The sequence below is a fragment of the Mus pahari genome, chromosome 7 (genome assembly GCF_900095145.1).
Source record: "Mus pahari chromosome 7, PAHARI_EIJ_v1.1, whole genome shotgun sequence".
Lineage (NCBI taxonomy): Eukaryota > Metazoa > Chordata > Mammalia > Rodentia > Muridae > Mus > Mus pahari.
Window position 1 is genome coordinate 4,277,699 of NC_034596.1, and position 20,183 is coordinate 4,297,881.

General features: G+C 39.1%; 1 protein-coding gene across 3 annotated transcripts in view; it reads left to right on the forward strand.

Annotated features, from left to right (window-relative positions):
• Window positions 1-19,955, forward strand: part of Atad2b (ATPase family AAA domain containing 2B) — a 123,413-nt gene extending 103,458 nt beyond the window's left edge. For all 3 annotated transcript variants that reach the window (XM_021201380.2, XM_021201381.2, XM_029540646.1), the window contains exons 24-28: window positions 1,007-1,144; window positions 4,909-5,592; window positions 7,311-7,438; window positions 7,746-7,874; window positions 16,575-19,955. In XM_021201380.2, the coding sequence (XP_021057039.1) occupies window positions 1,007-1,144; window positions 4,909-5,592; window positions 7,311-7,438; window positions 7,746-7,874; window positions 16,575-16,616 (1,121 nt within the window). In that variant the 3' untranslated portion in view covers window positions 16,617-19,955. The remainder of the gene's footprint in view (window positions 1-1,006; window positions 1,145-4,908; window positions 5,593-7,310; window positions 7,439-7,745; window positions 7,875-16,574) is intronic.
• Window positions 19,956-20,183: the final 228 nt, after the last annotated feature.

The window sequence follows — 20,183 nt, forward strand, 5'->3', positions numbered from 1 at the left end:
TTCTCTCTCTCTCTCTCTCTCTCTCTCTCTCTCTCTCTCTCTCTCTCTCTCCCCCCTTGGTCTCATATAGCCGAGGCTGCCCTCAAATTCACTGTAAAGCCAAGAATAACCTTACCTTTCTTTCTCAGCCTAAAAGCTGGGACTATAAGCTTGTCCTAGAACTTTGTACACACTAGGCAAGCATTCTACCAACATGAGCTGCATCTCTAGCCTTGTAGAGGGCCTTTTGAAAGGAAAGAATATTTCTGGCTGAAAGAATGAGTAGATACCAATTCTGCCAATCAAAATAAGGAATATAGAAGATAAACTGTGTTTGTTTGTGTATATAAGGATGAACTAGTTATTTTCAGTTTGACCTATTGTTAGGATGCCTTGCTGGAGATCAGGTAGGCAGTAGAAATATGGCTAGTAGGCTAGAGATCTTTGGATTAAAGAGACGTGAGAATTATTATATAACACCATTTAAAAACTATATACACAAGAGATACTCCTTGTAGATTAGAATAAGAAGCTAAGGTATAGGAAGCTGTTCACATGAAAGAAAAGGTTCTAGTGAACAAAACTGAGATGAAACACTTACTCTTAGGAATAAGCAACCAAGAAATGAAATGTAGGACATTGTGGTGTGACATGCAGCGAGCTAGATCGAACCTGTTCATGGGAGTTTAGTTTAGTGACCCTTGTACACTTGCTATAATGCACACACACACACATAAAAGTAAGATAGCAGGTTCATGACTTTTAGACAGTACACCTATTATCCCATGGTCATGTTGTGAAATAGCTCTTTGGATTAAAATGAGTGAAAATAGGCTGGGCCCCTTTGAGCATTGAAGGATAAGCATGGCCTGCTAGGTATTTTATTTTTATCATTTCATATCAAGTTACTTTCTCATCTTAAAACAAAAGGTACTAATTTCACCAGAATTACAAACTGTAATTCTAACAGCATTGGCTTATGCAGCTGGGAACATGTAACTAAGTAGTTCTTTTCTGGTGCTTGCAGGCTTATCGGTGACAGCAGAACAAATAACTCCTCATGGTGCTGGTGCCCGCAAGACAGAGACTAGAGTGGAAGAGGCATTTCGACACAAACAGAGAAACCCAGTGGATGCCTGGCACAACTCTGCAAATAAATGTGCATGTGAGTATGTGAGTGTGTTGCCCAGTAGCAGCTACAACTGAGACTTGCTGTGGTCCACGAACAGTGCTGCCCTTTGTCTACAGCTCTTTAGTCATATCTTTCCAGAGAAGAGCTCAGGAAGTAAGATTTAGGATGAGAATTCTGTCTTTTACATTACTTGATATTTTCTGTACTTAATATATATTTTTTTTAAATAAATAAAACCCTTGAAACATGTTTGGTGTTGAACACTGAGTTTTGGATAGAGATAGGGAGGCAACAGATACATTTATCTGGCTCACTCTTACCCCACTCCTTGTATGGTATATAGGATATATGAGCACCACGTGGAGATGGGTGGTTTGGCAGTAGAAAGTTTGGTTCTTTAAGGGAAAATTAATGCTGAGTTTGAGAAATCCATGTAGCCTAATTTGTCTTAACCTTGTGTGATGTATTTAGAAGGAAGATCTAGTTTCTAGCTCTTCATAAAAACTTAGCTGATCTGTTATATTTCTGAAAGACAAATGTAGTCTTTGTGTTTCACTAATAACTGCCTGCTATGAAAATAAATGCTGTTTCCTTGGTCTAAATGTGATGATATTGCTTTGCCAACAAAGCTGGCCATAGCATGCTTTTGACCAAATGTTAGTGAGTTTGAAGGAGCAAAACATCACATTTTTAAACAATGTATTATTTCTATTAATTCTTTGAGAATTTCATGCAATATAATTTGACTTTTTTTTACCCCATTCCTCCTTTTAATTCTACCCAGATCCATTGCTTATTCCCAACCCTTCCCAACTTCATGATCTTTAAATAAATAAATAAATAAATAAATAAATAAATAAATAAAATAACTTACCAAGTCCATCTGTACTGGGTATGGGACTCTCCCCTAGAGCATGGGGGAATCCTACCAGGGATTTAAAAATAAAAATAAAAAAACCCAACTGTCTCTTTTTTTTCTCTTCCAAAGGACATCAATTATCAATAGCTTCTCAATTAGCAATGGAGGTTCTTGAGCCCCTCCTGCCTCTGTGCTATAGTGCTGCATGGCTTGACCTTGTGCAGACAACACAGCCATCTTGAGTTCATGAGTGTAGTGGCCATGGAGTATCCAGAAGATACCGTTTTTCTCTGGTTCTCTCTGCCCTCTGGCTTTTGCAACCCTTCCACCTTCTCTTCTGCAAGGGTCTCTGAGCTGGGGGGTGGAGGAGAACAGGGAAATGGAGGGAGTGATACTGATATCCCATTTGTGGCTGAGCTCCACGGATACTTAGTTTTTGTACTTGGTTCAGCTATAAGTTTCTGTGTTAGCCATGAGCTGCAGAGAAACTTCTGTAATGAGGTCTGGAGCTGTACACACCCACATTGACCTCTTTGGAAAAGTAGCATTCATATGGAGCAGGTTTTAAAAAGGACGCATTTAGTTGCTATGAAACCAGTAAAGACTATCTGGCCAAGCTGTAATCTCAGATTGTGTCCCATTATGTAACATTGTGCACTATTTAAACTTTGAAGTCCTTTATAGTCTCTGAATTTGATACTAATGTTTACCAATGAGGATACATCAAATATTCTTTTTAAGAAGTTTTGGTTTGTTCAGGGAAGGTATCTCAGTAAACAAAGTGCTTTCTGGGTAAGCCTGAGCACTTGAATTTGATTCTCAGAACCCAAAGGAAGGAAGGAGAGAATGGCTACTGAAAGTTGTCACCCGAGCACATGTGCACATGTCTGCACACACATGAGCACACACATGGGTGTGGGGGGTGATGAGATACAAATACATTCTTTAAAACACTGAAAGGTTTTTTAAAAAGATGTTTAAGTTCTTTAAATATTAAAATAGTTTTAAAGTCTGCAGTGAGATTTTGTTTCCTCTTACCAGTAGATGGCACACGTGACACAGCATTTGTCTGTGTTAGTTTAACACACTCAATCTTAACTTAATGTCCCAAAGGGACAGTTGCTTTTCTAAGGTCTTGGCTTTGGAAAAAGTCTCAATGACACAATAAAGATTGACTTTAAAAGTCCTGTGTATCTCAGATTGTGTCTCTTTATATAACATTATACTCTCAGTTAAACTTTGAAGTCCTTTAAAGTCTCTGATTTGATACTAATGTCTACTAATGAGAATATATTGAATATTCACCTTAACAAGTTTTAGGCTGGGGCAGTCAGGATGGCTTAGCAAACCAAATGGATGTTTGACTAGAGCGTCCTAGGTAAACAAGGAAGCGCCATGTTAAGGATTTGGCCCACATGTACGACTACCATGTGCTCCACACTGTGAAGATGCAGCCACCTAAACTAAGAGTTCTGTGCTCATGGTGCTTATATCGTTTCTCTTACTTTTCTAAAAGCCTGCTGTTAGAAGTAATGATAGAAAGAAGAACATCTTCTTTCCAAAAATAAGAATATGTTCTCTTTCTCAATGATATTTTTATTCCTTGAAAATTTCATACATACTTTGGAAATATTAATCCCCCTCACCCAACTCCTCCTGTAACCACCCTATGTCCATCTCCTTTACCTTCTAGTATAGACTATATTAGTTTTAGCTACAACAGTAGATGCTTATCACCTAACCTTATATATCAGCTTCTATTATTAGACTGATGTAAAAATTTTCCTCCTTGTGCCAATTAACCTATAACTATAAAATAGAAACAGAGAAAGCATGAAAAGAAAATTTTAAACCATTGAATTTTTAAGAAAAAGTAAACTTTGAGGCAAATGATTAAATGGATTGAATTTTGGAGATGATAGTTGCAAAGTAAAGAGTAATAATTACTAAATTTATCCTTATCTACTCTCAGAAAGGGTTTAAAGGCTTAAAGTGGTAGTGTCAATCCACTATACACTGTTGATAGAATATTGGCTTATATTAAAAAGCTACATTTCCCAGTGGAGTCAAACTGCTTCATCAGCTACCTCACAAAAATCCCTGGCTCTGACTTATCACCTGGAAGCCCAGCTGTCTACTCATGACAATTACTGTCACCTAAGAGTATACAGCTCTTATAGGTCTCCTTTTTCAAATAACTGACCAAATGTTTTTTTTGATATTTTGTTGATGGTATTGCCTTAATAGTAGAAGGCTTGATTAGTCTACATATTTAGAGATACCTTTGTAATAAGTTGACTCTATTAGGTAAACCATTTGTATTTGAGGAAATGGTTAACAGTTTGTTCACATAGCCTAATGTAGTCTTCTGTTCATGATCGCTCATCCTGTAGGTGAGACCTTTTTCTGTAAGAGAGGCAACAGAATGTTTGTTTGTTTGGGGGGATACCTGTAACTGTTGGGTCCCACAGCATTAGCTTATAGGGTTTCGTTTTGGTTTGTTCATAATTGAGGTGCTGTCTCTGTGTGTTATTACTGGCAACACACCAACCTTCCTGGTAGAAATCCAGTGTTCTGGCCCCAGGCTTTCTAGCAGCTTGGTAATACAATAATTCCCTAAATGTATTGAATGGTTAATCCCTGAATGTTGAAAATTAGAAATGGCTATGAAGTAGAATCTGTAGTAGTAAGAAAGGTTAATGCCAAGCAAATTCATACGAAGTAAAATTAAATTAAAAGGTAGCATTTATCCAAGTTTATCTTTAACTTCATTTTCCTTATAGGTTGTGACAATTAGTCAGCATGGATATCATCAGCCAAGAGTTTTTGTTTGTATTTAACCAGTATAGGTTTATTTTTTGGGAAGGGGGGTCTACTATGATGTAAAATAGACATTAGTCTTAAGTTCTACATGTTCTCCCCCTTTCTTATCAAACAGTTCGAGTTCGGAGAAAATCAAGGCGGCGATCACAGTGGGGTAAAGGAATTATTAAGAAAAGGAAAGTCAATAATTTAAAGAAAGATGAGGAGGACACCAAGTTTACAGACTATGACCATACAGAGGACAGGAAGTTGCTGGAGAATGGAGAATTTGAGGTAAGCACTGATTGCCATGAGGAAAATGGAGAAGAGACTGGAGACTTATCTATGACCAATGATGAATCTTCATGTGACATCATGGATATGGACCAGGGTCAGAGGCTGAATAGTGGAGCGGGCACCAAAGAGAACTTTGCATCAACTGAAGAGGAGAGTTCAAATGAATCTCTGCTCGTCCACAGTAGCAGTTCCCTGAACCCCGAGCAGACATCTGAGAAAGAGCCCTTCCTCAAAGGCACCTGTCTAAACGGTGAGGTTTCCACTGACAGCTTGGAAGGAATCCCTGTTCTGGAGTGTCAAGATGGCAGAGTTCTTGAAGTAGTTCCTCTGCCTGATGGTGGAGAAAAGTCTAGTTCTGAACAAAAGATTGCTCTGGAGGAACAGCTAAAAGACAAACCAGAAATGTGGAATGAAAATCCTGGAGATGCTCCTGAGAAGCTAGAAGTGCTGGAATGTAGCAGTAGTGAGAAGCCCGAGCCTGGCCCTGATGCAGAGGGGAAAGAGACAGAGCTGGATAGAGAAGGTAGGGCTAAAGTCTTAGCACAGTTTCTGAAGGGTTAAATGCCACAGTTAATTCATTACATATTTTGTGTGGTTTCTGGGAGAAATAACAGATTCTCAGAGGGGAGTTGTCATTAACATTTTTCAGTCCAACCCATAAATAACTGTGGATACACTTGATTTTGTTGAGAGTTTCAGAGGTTTCCTGAATGCACTGCTTCCTGGGCTTTTTACTCTTCTTCTGTCTGTCTGTCACTCTTATTCTAAAGGCTTTGCAGTTATGAGCCAGGTCATTTCATGCATGTAAAGAAGGTGGAACTCTGGCAGCAGAATTGTTAGAATGGGTGGAGCAGGAGAAGATTTAGACAGCAGAGTAGTCTGGTATATTAGAGTCATATAAACCCAGATTAAGCCATTCTCTTGTTCATTTAATTGTGCAACTTTGAGCTAATTCCCTATGCCTGTTTTTAATTTTGTTAATTAAACTTCAGGATGTATTGTTGCTGGGATTTGTAATAAGTAGCTGCCTCTCCTGGTTGCTAATGTGTTGCAGTGTTTTTGCTGGGGGGTGGGGTGGGTCATTGTGAGACTGAATGTCTAGGATCGATCTAAGTCTCATTGCGTTGTGGGAACAGTGGAAAGGATGTAGGACGCACTGTGGACTTACCCTACTCTTAGGAAAGCAGAGCGTCCTTTCTGTAGGCCCCACCTCAGGACTGTATGATCTCCTTAAGAAGAGCAGAAAAGGGAAGGATAGGTTATCTAGCTCATCTTTTCCCACCATTATTCTTTACTGCATCGTGGGATGGGGTGAGTTGGAGATCTGCTCTGTTCAGTATGTTTCCTACCTGAATAGGTTCTATTCCTATATATACTAGGCTGTCTTGAAATCGTGACATGTCTGTAAAATTGTGTGGAATACAGTTTTAGTTTGGAATTTAGGCCATTTTGAAAAAAATTGTATCCTGCCAGTTTCCTAAGCTCTGTAATAGAATTGAGAAGTAGAAAAGTATTATTTAAGTCCCCCGCCCCGCCCTGCGTGTGTGCGTGCTTGCATGTGTGTGCGTGCTTTCATGTGAGTGTGTGCGTTTGTGTGTGTGTGTGTGTGTGTGTGTGTCTGGTGTGTGTCTGGTGTGTGTGTGTGTGTGTGTATGGTGTGCTGTATGAGGTGTATATGCAGGTGTTCATGCCCAGTTCATGCTTAGAGACCCAAGGAAGACAGCAGGTGTCTTGATCTGTCACTTTCTACTTTATTCCCTAAAGACGGAGCCTCTCACTGAACCTAGAAGTGAACAGCCAGCAAGTTGCACTGATCCTAACTCCCCTCCCAGCACTGGAGTACAGCACTTGTAGCCATAACCTTCTTTGTAGCTGAAGTATTTGGGGTCTCAGATCAGGTCCTTATGCGTGCAGAGCAAATATCATACTGACTGAGCCATCTCTTAACCAAGTGCTTAGAGCCAAGGAGGTCTTTTTGTTTCTTTTTCATGAATATATGTATCATATGCTATTTCAGTGTTACTTTGTTTTCATACTTACAGTTTAGTTTTCTTCAATTTTGGATTATTCTTACTAAAAAAGGAAGGTACCCCCCAAATAAATATTATCATTTTTAGAAAACCACATTCTTACTTACTCCAAAAAATATTTGTCATGGAAAAAAAGAATTTATATTTGCTTAATAATGATTTTCTTTTACTTTTACTGACTATAGTACATTTTTCCCCTTCTCAATTGTAGGTGCATCTAAAGTTAAAAAATATCGTAAATTAATTTTAGAGCAGGCAAAAACAACAAACCTCGAACTGGTTCCAGAAGAGCCGTCTGAGCCTGTGCCACCTTTGGTGGTTGATCACGAGAGACTGCAGGTATGTTTACCTCTTGACAATCCATTTTCAATGGCCAGAATAATATTTGGATATTTGTAAAAGCAGTTTAATTAAATTACTTTTGGTAATTGTTACTTTAACCTAGGGACGTCTCCTAACTAGGAGTTAAGTGTATTCCGAGGGTTTGAAGTTAGTAAACTGAAGTCTAGAATCTTTTAACCATAGCCGTCACTTTGTGTCTTATGGTACCTGTTGTCTAAGTATTTGAACATAATAGTTTTGGTTTGACCAATAGATCAACTACATCTTATCATCTTTCTTTGGATTTCTTTCTTCGCTCCCCCAGAAATTGCTTGATTTGTTGGTAGATAAAAGCAACAACCTGACAGTTGATCAGCTTGAGAGATTATATTCCCTCCTTAGTCAGTGCATCTACCGCCACCGTAAAGATTATGACAAATCTCAGCTTGTGGAGGTAAGTGTGTCTACATCATCTGTAGAGTATACACTTTTCTCATCTTAAAGGAGAAAGAAGAAAAGTTACTTCTCTGAGTCCATTTTTAAATGATTTAATGCGTATGCATACACATGTGCTAATTCCATTACTAAGTAACTAAAGCTGTGATGATACAAGGTTAGAAAAATTGGGGATTGAGTCTGTAGCTAGTGGTAATACAATACTTGCCTAGTTTGAGGCTCATTTGGGGTACATGAAACCCTGTCTTAAAACAAACAAAAGTGTATGTGAAGGTAGGGCTTGCGGCCTGTTTGTCATCCACTAGAATACTAGTATTAGAAAAGCATTGTAAGCCGTTCTGTTTGATCAGACCTTGTCCTGTAAACAGCCAGGGGGATAGCGCTGTTCTTCTTCAGCTTACATGTTTTAGACATGGGCCTTTCCTTCTCTTTTCTATATGACCCTGAACCAAAGGGAAATTTTTCCTCATAAAAGAGCTAATGTCTCTTTTCATATATTTTATATATTTCGTCTGTACTCTTTTTTAATGTCACCTGAGCAACTGTAATCCCACATCCACTCACTACATTGCTCACATCTACCCAGTGAATGGGCTCATGAACAACTTTGATTTTCTTTGTTCATTTATTAGTTCATATGGTGAAATATTTATCAAGAATTTTCAGTGCCAGATACTGTGCTAGGTGTTTGGGATGCAAAGCATGAGAAATTTCCTGTTCTAAAGAAACATTTCCAATGTTGAGGATATTAAAGATTTATGAGGAGAGGGTATGGTTATTTTATTTTATTTTATTTTATTTTATTTTATTTTATTTTATGTGTGTGCAATAACATTAGATTTGTTGTCTTGTGTGATACTGGGGATTGAACATCAATCAGGCCTTTCATAAGCTAGGCAAGCATTACCACTGAATCACATCTTTAGCCTTAAGAGCAAGGTGGCATTTTAAATTATTTTTGAGGGTAAGATGACTGATTAGATGCACCAGACACTTGGTCTACCGTGTCGAAGAACCAGACCAGCGGGTACTGTAGAGCTCCATAGTGAGGGGAATGGCCATGGAAGAATGCTGAACATTAGTATTAAAGAACGCAGAAGCCTTGTAAAAATCTAGAGAACTGGGAGAGCTGCAGCATGGCAAGCAAAATATTCTGTCACCTATTCTCCTAATGCCACAGCTATCTTAAAAGAACAGACCAGTTCTCTGAATTTAGACTGCTCCAGAGGCAGAAACCCATGGTTTCTCCATGAAGCCTTTGGAATCATTCTTGTAACTGGAAGACAGATATGCCAGACCTCTCAGCACTAACAGAGCAGCCCATTCCAGAGACACAGTCAGGCCGTGGGGTCCGGACCACTGAGGAAGCTGCGCATTGCAGTTCAAAGGTCAGGTTGTGGGAGTAGGTCCTCCTCCTCGACTTTGTGGGTCCTCGGGCTTGGACATGTCTTTACCTGCTGAGCCAGCTTGCCAGTTCAAGGGTAGTTTAAAAAATGAAATAGACCAATAACAAGCAAAGAAATTGAATTAGTAGTAGTAGTAAATATCTCTATGAGCTAGATAGCTTCACACTGATTATTTTAAAAAAGAACTAACACCAGTGTTTCTCAAACTTTTCTATAGACCTGAAGGGGAATATTTCCAAATTTATTCCGTAAGACTAGAATTGCTTATTAACAAAACCCAACAGTTACAGAAAACAGTTAGACTAACATCGTAATGGACATCAGTATTGAGAGCCTCATAGAATACTAATAAACTGAATCCAGTAGCCCATCAGAAAGATCATCAGCCATGATTATGATTTCAGGAAGGTAAAGATGGTTTAATATATTGCAAATAACAAGTGTAATATATCCCTATAAATACAATGCAAGATAAAAATGCTTATTTTCTCAATAAATGCAGAAAAATTTGATAAAAATATTACTTTATTATTAAAATTAGGTAAAATTTATTATACAAAATAGTCTAAAATTTTTACTCATTAAAAATTGTGTATGGCAAACCTACAGGTAACATCATACTGAATACATGTTCTAGTTTGCTTCTCTATTGTTATGATAAGATACTGACTAAAAGCACCTTGGGTGAAGTTGGGGGGCACTGGGGAATTAATTTGGCTCACAGGTTGTAGCCCATCAACAAGAGAAGTCAATGCAGAAACCCCAAGGCAGGAGTGTGAAGAAGCACATAAAGAATACTACTTATTTGCTTGCTTCCGTGGCTTATTCAGCTTGTTTTTTTCATACAACTCATAACCGACCACCTGCCCAGGGGTGGGACTTTCCTCCTACATCAAACATTAATCAACAAAATGCTCTGCAGATAGATCCATGGGTCAGCCTGATGGAGGCAGGCAGATCCTGATTCGAGGTTCTCTCTTTCTAGGTGACCGTAGTTGGTGTCATGTTAATGGAACTAACCAGCACCCTTGATCCCTTTCCAGCTTAACAGAAAACCACACCACTATTCATAACCTTGTCCCCAGGATCTCATGTTAGTAGTAATAATGCAATATTAAATAGTATAACTTTGAAAATTCTTAAATTGTAAAAGTTTAAAGGTCCAAGTTCTCTTTCAAAATTCAGAGTCTGCAGCTCTGAATGGAAAGGCTTCCCCTACAGAAGTGTTGTGGGCTGCAGCAGGGGAAGCCTTCCCAGTGCATATGTAAGCTTTATGCTCCTCTGCTCACACAAAAGTGTCACAGCTCTGTCAGAGAAGGGAGCCTGGCTACTGGGAGCCAAGGAATACCACAAAGTCACATTGCACAACAAACCTCACACAAGAAACTTATTGAGAGGAAAAAAACCCAAGGAGGTGGCTGCTGCCTCTGCTCTAGTGAGAAATAGCAGTGAACTGGGCAGTAGGCAGGGCTTACATAAGGAAGCAGAGCTTTGGGGGGAAGAGATTTCCAGGGTGAGGATTGGTCCCGAGCGTGGGGAGTTTAGGGATCGGTGGAAAATTTTCACCCTTTTTCCTACATGGACCCCATGGGTCAGGACAAAAAGACCTTTCCAGGAGCTGCAGGCAGCCCATGGTGGCTGGAGAGGAGGTGTTGTGTTGCAGCAGCTCCTACAGAGGCCCACGGACTGGCTGGGTGTAGGCAGTGGCTGGCCCTGTGGCACAGTGCTCAGAGAATACATTGGCTCCTGTAAAATCCAAAAGAAATTACAGACTTTGTTTCTAAAGATAAGAACAAGGGTACAGTTACAATCAGATCAAAGCAAAACCAAAATCCAATGTAAATAGCTCAGTGTCTTAAGATCTGGTACATCGCATCCATCTTCTGTGCTTTCCGCCTCTGCCATCCAAAACACACACTGCTCTTAATAATCATCCCATACTTCTGGCATCTCCAAGATAACTGAGGCTACACCTTCACCAATAGCCCCTCTAGGTGCTCACTGTTCCAAGCCTCAGGTGGTCTCCATGGCCCCTTTGGTCCTACAGCTCTCATGCCAATAAAACCAGTAACATGTTAACAAGTTCTGCTGCGAGCTTGAGGTGGGCCTGTAACTCTGGACCACAGCGTCTGTGTGCTGACTTTGAAGAAATATTCCCCAGAGGACTTGACCTCAGTCAATAAGATGTTTGTCTCTTATTAATCCCAGCTGACTTTTCAGCCTCAGATAACTACCATCAGTTGTCTCAGTAAAGCAAAAAGTCTAAAGTAAATTTGACCTCAGTGGTTCTAATCTGCTAATAACAGCAGATTCTTTAACCCTAGCTTACCAAACCCCACACATTCCTAATTTAAACATATCACAGAAATGACCCCTATAAAGCCATTGAGGGTCTCTCAAATTTACCTCTGAAATTTCATAAGCCACCACCTACATTTCTCTCAGTGTTCTTGTCTTCTGAGCTTCCACATCAACAGGTCATTAAGTTCCAAGTATTTAATGGCTTTTCTAGCCCAAAGCTCCAAAATCAACAATAATCCCCCTTCAAACATAGTCAGATCTCAGCAGTGTCACCACCCAGTACCAACTTCTGTTCTACTTTGCTTCTCTGTTGCTATGATAAAACACCAAAAGCAACTTGGAGGAGAAAGGGGTTTATTTGGCTTACCAGTTATAATTTACCATTGAGGGAAGACTAGGCAGGAATGCAGCAGGAAGTGCAGAGCAACACTACTTACTGGGTTGCTTCCATGACTGACTTAGCTTTCTTTTAAAGATTGGTTTATTTTTATTTTATGTGTATAGGTATTTTCCCTGCGTGTATGCTAATTATATCATGTACCTATAGTGTCCACAGAGGTCAGAAGAAGGCATTGAATCTCCTAGAACTGAGGTTATAGATGACTGTGAGCCATCATATAGGTGCTAAGAACTGAACTCAGGACCTCTGAAAGAGTACTTTTAGCTGCTGAGCTACCTGTCTACCACCTCAGCTTGCCACTCCCCCTCCCCCAGTGTGTGTGTGTGTGTGTGTGTGTGTGTGTGTGTGTGTGTATGTGAGAGAGAGAGAGAGAGAGAGAGAGAGAGAGAGAGAGAGAGAGAGAGTGAGAAAGAGAGAGAGACTGGGGGGGGTGTCTCTGAATAGCCTTGGGTGTCCTGGACCAGGCTGGCTTTGAACTCAGAGATCTGCCTGTTTCTGCCTTCCAAGTGCTGGGATTAAATCTGTGTGCCACTACTGACTGACTTGGCTTGTTTTCTTATACAGTCCAGGACCCATGGGTAGCATCTACTCCTAGGTCCCTCATCAATCATGAATCAAGAAAATGTACCCACAGACATGCCCACAAGATGTAGGCAATTTCTCAGCTCGGCTTTCCTCCTCCCAGATATGTCTAGTTGTCAGGATGACAAGCAATCAGCACAATGGGAAAAGAGAGTGTCAGAAACAAACCAGCACATACGCAAAGGTTACTAGAAATGTTGGCCAGTATAATTAGACAAGAACCAAAAGACCATATGAAAGAAGTAAAATTATTCCTATATTCTAATGATATAATTCTTAGTCACTGTTTTATTGCTGTGAAGAGACATTAAGACCACAGCAACTGTTATAAAGGAAAGCCTTTAATTGGGGCCGGCTTACAGTTTCAGAGGTTGATCCATTCTCATGGCGGGGAGCATGGCGGCAGGTATTGCGGGCACGGTGCTGGAGAAGTCGTTAAGTGCTACATCTGACACATTGCTGACAGAGAGAACTGGGACTAGCATGGGCTTTTGAAACCTCAGTGCCCATGCCCAGTGACACATTTCCACCCACAAAGCACACCTATTCAAATAAAGCCATGCCTCCTAATCCTGATTAGTAGCAGGGGTGGGGGGACGATGAATGAGCACACACATGGACCTAGCATGGGCTTTTGAAACCTCAAAGCCCACCCCCAAAACCACACTCCCTCCAACAAAGGTGCCTCCTAATTTTTCTAATCTTTTTGAGAGTTTCACTCTGGTTACTAAACATTCAAATATGAGCCTCTGGGGGCTGTTATTCAAAGCACCATGGGCTTTATACATAGAAAAAAATCTAATGACTGTAGTAAAAGATTGTTAGAACTGTATAGGAAGATGTAAATATACAAAAGAACACTCAGGATCGTTAGTCCTCAGGCAAGTATAAATCAAAACAAATGAGTTACCATCTCACACTGTTAACACCATGTCCATTGTGCATCTGGAGAAAGAGGGGGGAAAACTCCCGCGGGCTTGTGAGGCAGCAAAGCCTTTTATTCCCACCGCATCAGCAGTCGCTGATCCATCAGGACCACCTGACAAGGACTCTAGAGCCTTGTTTCTTCTGGCAGCCCCAAGAAGGGGCCGAAACAGGGTTTATACGTATTAAAACCTACAAGCCTCTGGGCCAAGTTACAGGTATAATTTTTACCAATGCCAGCTGACATCGGATATGTTTTTGCCCAACCAATCAAATTTATATGTTCTTTCTGTTGTTAAGAACAGACATTAAGTTATGGGGAACTATTGATGCCTAGAGAGGGGGTTGACAAGTATGTTTTGGGGAATTAGAGAGTTGGTCAGCTTAGGTAAATTGGAGTCTGAAGTCAAAATAGCAATACTTAAGCAATCCTTTTTCCCAACCACTTCAGTTAGAATAGTAGGTTTTAAAGTAGAAACATTTACAAATGCTAGCAATGGTGTGGGGAAAACTGCCCATATGCACTGTCAGTGGGAATATAAGTTAATTTAGTGACTCTAAAATTATCTGTGAAAATAATACAGATAATTCTCAAAATACAAACAAACAAATCTTCACAGCAAAACAAAACAAAGCAACCACGTGACTGTTCTGTCATTTTCTGAGTATAAATGAAGCCAGAATATAGAGAAGAGACACTTTGTAATTGTAGCATTATTTTCCAAAGCCAAGATTTGTTTGCAATAAACCCAAGCTATCATCCACAGATGAGTGGATAAAGCGATATATGTATACGCACACCCACACATACAGTGGATTACTGGTCAACTCAAAAGAATAATAAAGTTCTGCCATATGGAACTGGAGGAGATCATGTTAGTGAATTAAGCCAAGTACATGAAGATGCATGTATCACATCTTCTCTTTCATATGTAAAAACAAGCAATGTACTAGTTCTGGATTACTTGGAACTGGGTGGGGTGCTTAAGGTTGGGTGGAAAGAAGAAGGGAAGATAGCCACTGTTATGGGGTACCTGAAGAGAAAAACTCCCAAGATGCCTGAAAAGGCAAATGGAGTCTAGTCACTGCCAGTGCAACTGTCCAAGCAAAGTATCAGGAAGCCACCTTGACCTCCAGCTTGTTGGAGATTTTAAAGGCAAGAATGGCAGTTATGATGTATGCACAAAAGCAGCTCTGGACATCTGTACCAATTTTGCACTGTTTACAGAAGCAGAGAGGTAGCTGTTAAGTGGCCAGGAGCTCATATAACCTTGAGGTTAAGGTCACGTGGTATAGGAATTTGTGGCTGGTCTAAGTAACAAGAGACCAATTTTTACTCAAGATAGTTTTAGCAATTAAGGTATTCCTAGGAATGTGTTCATAAGATGCTATATCATGTTTCAGTACCCACACAGACACAGTCAGTTCATGATATATGAATATATTGAAGCATCAAAATGAATCATGCAAATTTGTATAATATGTACTAGTTGTGATTAAATAAGTTCAAAACTTAGAACCACTAGAAGATAATTTTCACATTCATTAGAATCAATGAAACAATAAATATATGTGCATGCATCTATACACACATACAAAAGTATATTCCAAAACATGCTGCACATGATAAGTATATGCAGTTTTGTTTTGTTTTTTAGGAAAAAAGAAACACAACCAAACACAATGTGTTTGTTTTGATTGTTTTCTAGACTAGTAAAATTCAACCATATTTCTTTATTTGTTTGTTTGTTTTAAGATAGGATCTTATTGTATAGCCTTGGCTGACCTAATATTCCCAATTATTTCATAACCACCTTTTATGAATTACATTTTTTCAAGGCTATACAAGTTATGTAATATGTAGGAGCCGCCAAAAATGAAAAAAATAAAAATAAAAACATTGCCATGCCCCGCTCTTTAGAGGATATTGTATGTGAGATTTATCGGGGATCAAACACCAAGGCTATTTCTGGGGGGAGGCAAGTCAAGAACAAATGGTGGAAAAGCAAGCAGATTTATAGTCAGCAGGATCCAGGTTGTCTGGATTAATCCAGAACTAGGTGTCCTTGCCAGAGGTAGCCGACATTGGGGGAAGGTTAGGGGAGGTTCCTGGAGGACTAAGGGTGGTTTCTGGTGAGATAGAAGCACAACAGTCCTTCTGTTGACTTGGCCAAGGTCTTGTTTAGGACAGTGTCACCAGCACTGCTGTTTTAGGGGAAAAGGGCTTTTGACCGGATAGGGTACTTGTCATTTGGAATGGCATCCAGTGTTTTAAAATGCCTAAATATCTATAATATGTATTAATATGTGAATATAGATTTAAAAATTTGATCATATAATATAGTTTGCTTTATAATTTGAAGTTCCCTTCCAGAAATAAATTATAAGCCACTTAGTAGGAGTGATTTTAATTGATCATATAGAATAACTGATTAATCAGATAATAATCTATTTAGTATCAATACAGAATCAGATTTTGTATTGGACTGTATAAAGGTTGAAAGGATATATTTAGTGCTTGCCTATCCTAATGTAGGTACAGTGTATATATTTTTAATTCCACATTTTTTCAAAGGAATTTGAATGAAATGAACATTTCTCTGAATGGAATTTGGAACCTTTAGAATCTAGCCCTACTTTAGTGGCTGTCAGATCATTCTCTTCTGTGCCTTAGTTTTTTTTCTCTCAGATGGGCTTCATAATAATACCTGTCTACACTCCTTCAACATTACTGTAGGAATTAGGTTGAATTATATATATTCTTTATATGTACATACGTATATATCTCATGTACCTATTATACTTACTTATATAAATACATTTGGAATATATTTCCTAGTGCAGTATCTGGTATCATAAGTCACTGAATGCTGCCATCTTTGTCATCCCCATTGCCAAAGAATAACATAAGAAGGACTTAGAATTGTCTGGGGCAGATGGTTTTGCAGCATAGCTATAAAAATATTCAAATTTGAACTTGTATCCCAGATTCTTTGTCTAAAAGTTTAATTTGATGTGAGTTCGTTCATGGTGAAGAATTCCTTTATCTTCCATAGCGGGTAACATGTATTCCTTTCTCTTACAGGAGATGGAAAGGACAGTTCATATGTTTGAGACATTCCTATGAACTTCTCATGCTGAGTGGTTAATCCTCTCCAATCTGCTCCTGATGAGCAGGCTTCTGAGCCATTCACTTTCAAACTGCACCAATTATGCGCAGAGCCTTGGTGTAAAGTGCTCGCTCACTCGGTGTTTCTCTGTTGAATTTGGTGCTATTGTCTCAGGTACCTGAAACCAACCAGCCTACAAGAACCAAACAGAACTTCAGAAACATGTTGTATTTTCCACAAATAAAAAATACAACCCCACAGCTTGGAGATTTTGGTGCTACAGAAACTGCTTTCGCTCTGCTCCTCTTTTCTGCACTCTTGGACTCTCCTAGGATGCAGACCAGCAAACCGGAGGAAACTGAATGGGGCAGTTGTAACTGTGCTGAATTGTTGAAAACCATGGGCGACCTGCTTGCTTGTTTGTTTGTTTGTTTTTCCTCTTTTCTATCTCTGATCATATCCCGCCCCCATTCCCACCCCGGGTAATGGACTAAAACCTGTTTTAGAATTGGCTATGGTGTATTCTGGTGAACAGTTGAAGAAACTGGGTGAAATTAGGTTAGGCTCTTCAGAACTGCCTTTAATGTGCCTTTCTATTCATTTGAGAAAGATGAGGCTTAATAGATGGGCTCACTTGTAGCACATTAATTAGAACCTTTTCTTTGGTCACAACCTTGAAAATAAGTTTGATACTCAGTGTCATTAAGAGACAGCAGTATTCTGTATTAAATGCCCATCTTATTCTCAAAACAATCAAGATATTCAGTAAGCCGCGTTATGTGTAGGCTGGCAAGCTCTCCTGTGGTTTATTCTAGTTAAGAAACACATACTAAAACAGCAACACATGATACACAGTCCACAGAAACCCACACACTTTTCCATATTGCTGACAATGATGACCAGAAAATAAATAGATGGTGGCCATTTTTCTGTCAGATACAATGTAATAGTTATTTATGTTTGAGTTACCAGAGAAAAATAGTTTTCATGTGTAGTCAGTTGTCATTGTTTTGTTGTAAAGCCAAGACTTGCCAAATGAATGAAAAAGAGAGGAATTTGTCAGAAACTCATCTGTAAAGCTCATTTTCTGTGGAGTTGCTCGTGAGCTCTGGTGTGTGTCTTTGACTAACAGTGTTAACCTTAAACTCTGCCCCATGCTCATATCCTCACAATGCTACAATCTGGGTGCAGTCATTTTGGATCTTGTTGAGTGATTTCTGTGGATTGTACTTACCTGAAAATAATTATGGGTTACTAATTTTACAAAACTTTCTAAAAAGTTGGAAACACAGTCTAGGCAGTTGCAAAGAGGCAAAGGGAATGCAGTGACATTTTTTTTATGAGATAATTTTTAAACAAAATACAGAAAATTTTGCAGACAAGTTGGCTTGCTATATTCCTTTATTTATAGCTGTTAGTTGCAGGTGTGTCTTTCCAATATATGCAACACATGTTTGCGTTTTAATTATAGCACATGGTCGAGGACTACTGCAGAGAGGCTGAGCTACCTCAGCTTCTTGTCTTTAGTTACCAACAGTGTTTCCTGGGTCCTGGAATCACTTTGCCACCGTTTACATGCTGAAGCGAAGGTCCTTGTCTGCCTGTCTGGCCGTGTGGTGTGCAGGCAGCTGCTGGCCTCACTGCTGCAGTCATCCAAGTGCTTCTTTGCATTTACCTTCATGGCCACCAGCTTCTAGGTTCAGTTTTTATTTTTTTATGATCCTTTTTTTCTTTATACCTAGTCTGAGGTTTTCATGACATTTATTTAGTCATGTAACTCAAGATGCTAACATGTAGACACACTGTATTTTTAAGGTGGGCAAGTGTGATTAACGATGAACCATTTTAAAGGGGAGGTGATTTGAAACCTCTAATTTGGTTACCGGGAGGATTTTCATGCTTTCTTTAGTATTTATTACCATCATACCAGTGCAAACTATTTTACTGTCTAATACATTAGCATTTTGTATTTTGATGGAAATTGTTACAGAATTTAAAGATTTGATGAAATACGATGTAGCAGACTTTTTGTAGCGAGTTTCTGGTAAAAGGGTTTTTGCAAGTCTCAGGTTCTTGCTGCTCTCTTTAGTATTTATTCCAGTTTCTCTACTTCAGAAGCATTCTGTTCAAGTAACAGCAGCATTTGTACAAGGGGGAAATCCGCACATGTTCTCAGTAGGTTTCCAAGTCCTGCACATGAATTAAGGTTTTAGCCATCAGTGAGTTTTACAAGGGAAATTCATTTATGTACGACATTTTAGTTAAACATGCTTTCAAAAGATCATGTCTTAATTTATGTTTACCCTTGATGTAGATGGAGAAATCAGAGGTAAACTCAGTTTAGGAACTGCCACTTTGAACAGTTTTGGTCTCAAAGATGAAGCCAGTCTCATGCCAAGGGGGGAGAAATGAGCTGAAACAGCACCAACTCTTCAGGCCCCTTCCCCCAAAGAGAAACATACTATCCCAGTTTTGCTTGACTCACTGATACCTGGTGGTTCTATAGATTAAAGCAGTTTGTGAAATTATCCAAGTCGACTCAGTTTTGTTTACCTTTCTGTAAAGTTCTTAATTTTTGCTGTATAGCATTGGCAAAAAATAATGTACAAATTGACCTCTGTTCTTACTTCCTATGTGAGCATTATAAGCGATAAGCTCCTGTGTAAAACCTTGCTCTCAGATCAATAAATTATGTATCTCAGCCCAGCCAAGCAGAAGCTCAGTGTGGGAACCCTGGGAGCTTCCTGAAGATGATGGAGCTGCATTGGGTTTGAAACTGATGGCTGTGGAATAAATTGTGATTTTGAGCTTGAATCTTACCTGTGATTTTTTTTTTTTTAACATCCTTTCATGACTTGATTTTTCTCGTATGCCAATGTATTTGTAGGTTTACTGGGTTTTATTTTTAGGGAGTGGGGTGGTAATTTCCTTTCTTCTCTTGTTTTGAATAAGTTGGTTCAGCTATGGTGCTAATCAATAGGTATTTCAGTGTCAGGTTCCGTAGCTGAATGCCATTATTGTTTTAATTATTATTTGTAATCATATTGTAAGCTTGAATTTGAGCTTGTACCTGCATCATTTGTATTTTGTACATTTGGTTGTTTAGACTTTGGGAATTCTATTTGGTTTTGGTCATGTATGTCTACTTTGTAGATTAAGTACACTTCATCAACTATGGTCTATTTTGGGTTTGTAGTTTAATTTAGAATTGTGTTAAATTGATGTTTTGCATTTGACTTCATTTTACATTAGTTCGGAGTAAATTATTTAATTTTTGAATTCTGGAATTTGAACATTTACTGTAATTTGTAATATAACTGCTGTGAAATACTTGAATAAAGATGATAAGAAGAACATGTCTTTCTTTAGCATGATTGTGAGTACTGTTGGCTTCATATACAGGGCTGCTTTTCTGACTGAAGTAATTTTTTTGTTTGTTTCGTTTTTTGTTTTTTTTTGTTTTTCGTTTTTCAAGACAGGGTTTCTCTATGTAGCCCTGGCTGTCCTGAAACTCACTCTGTAGACCAGGCTGGCCTCAAATTCAGAAATCCACCTGCCTCTGCCTCCCAAGTGCTGGGATTAAA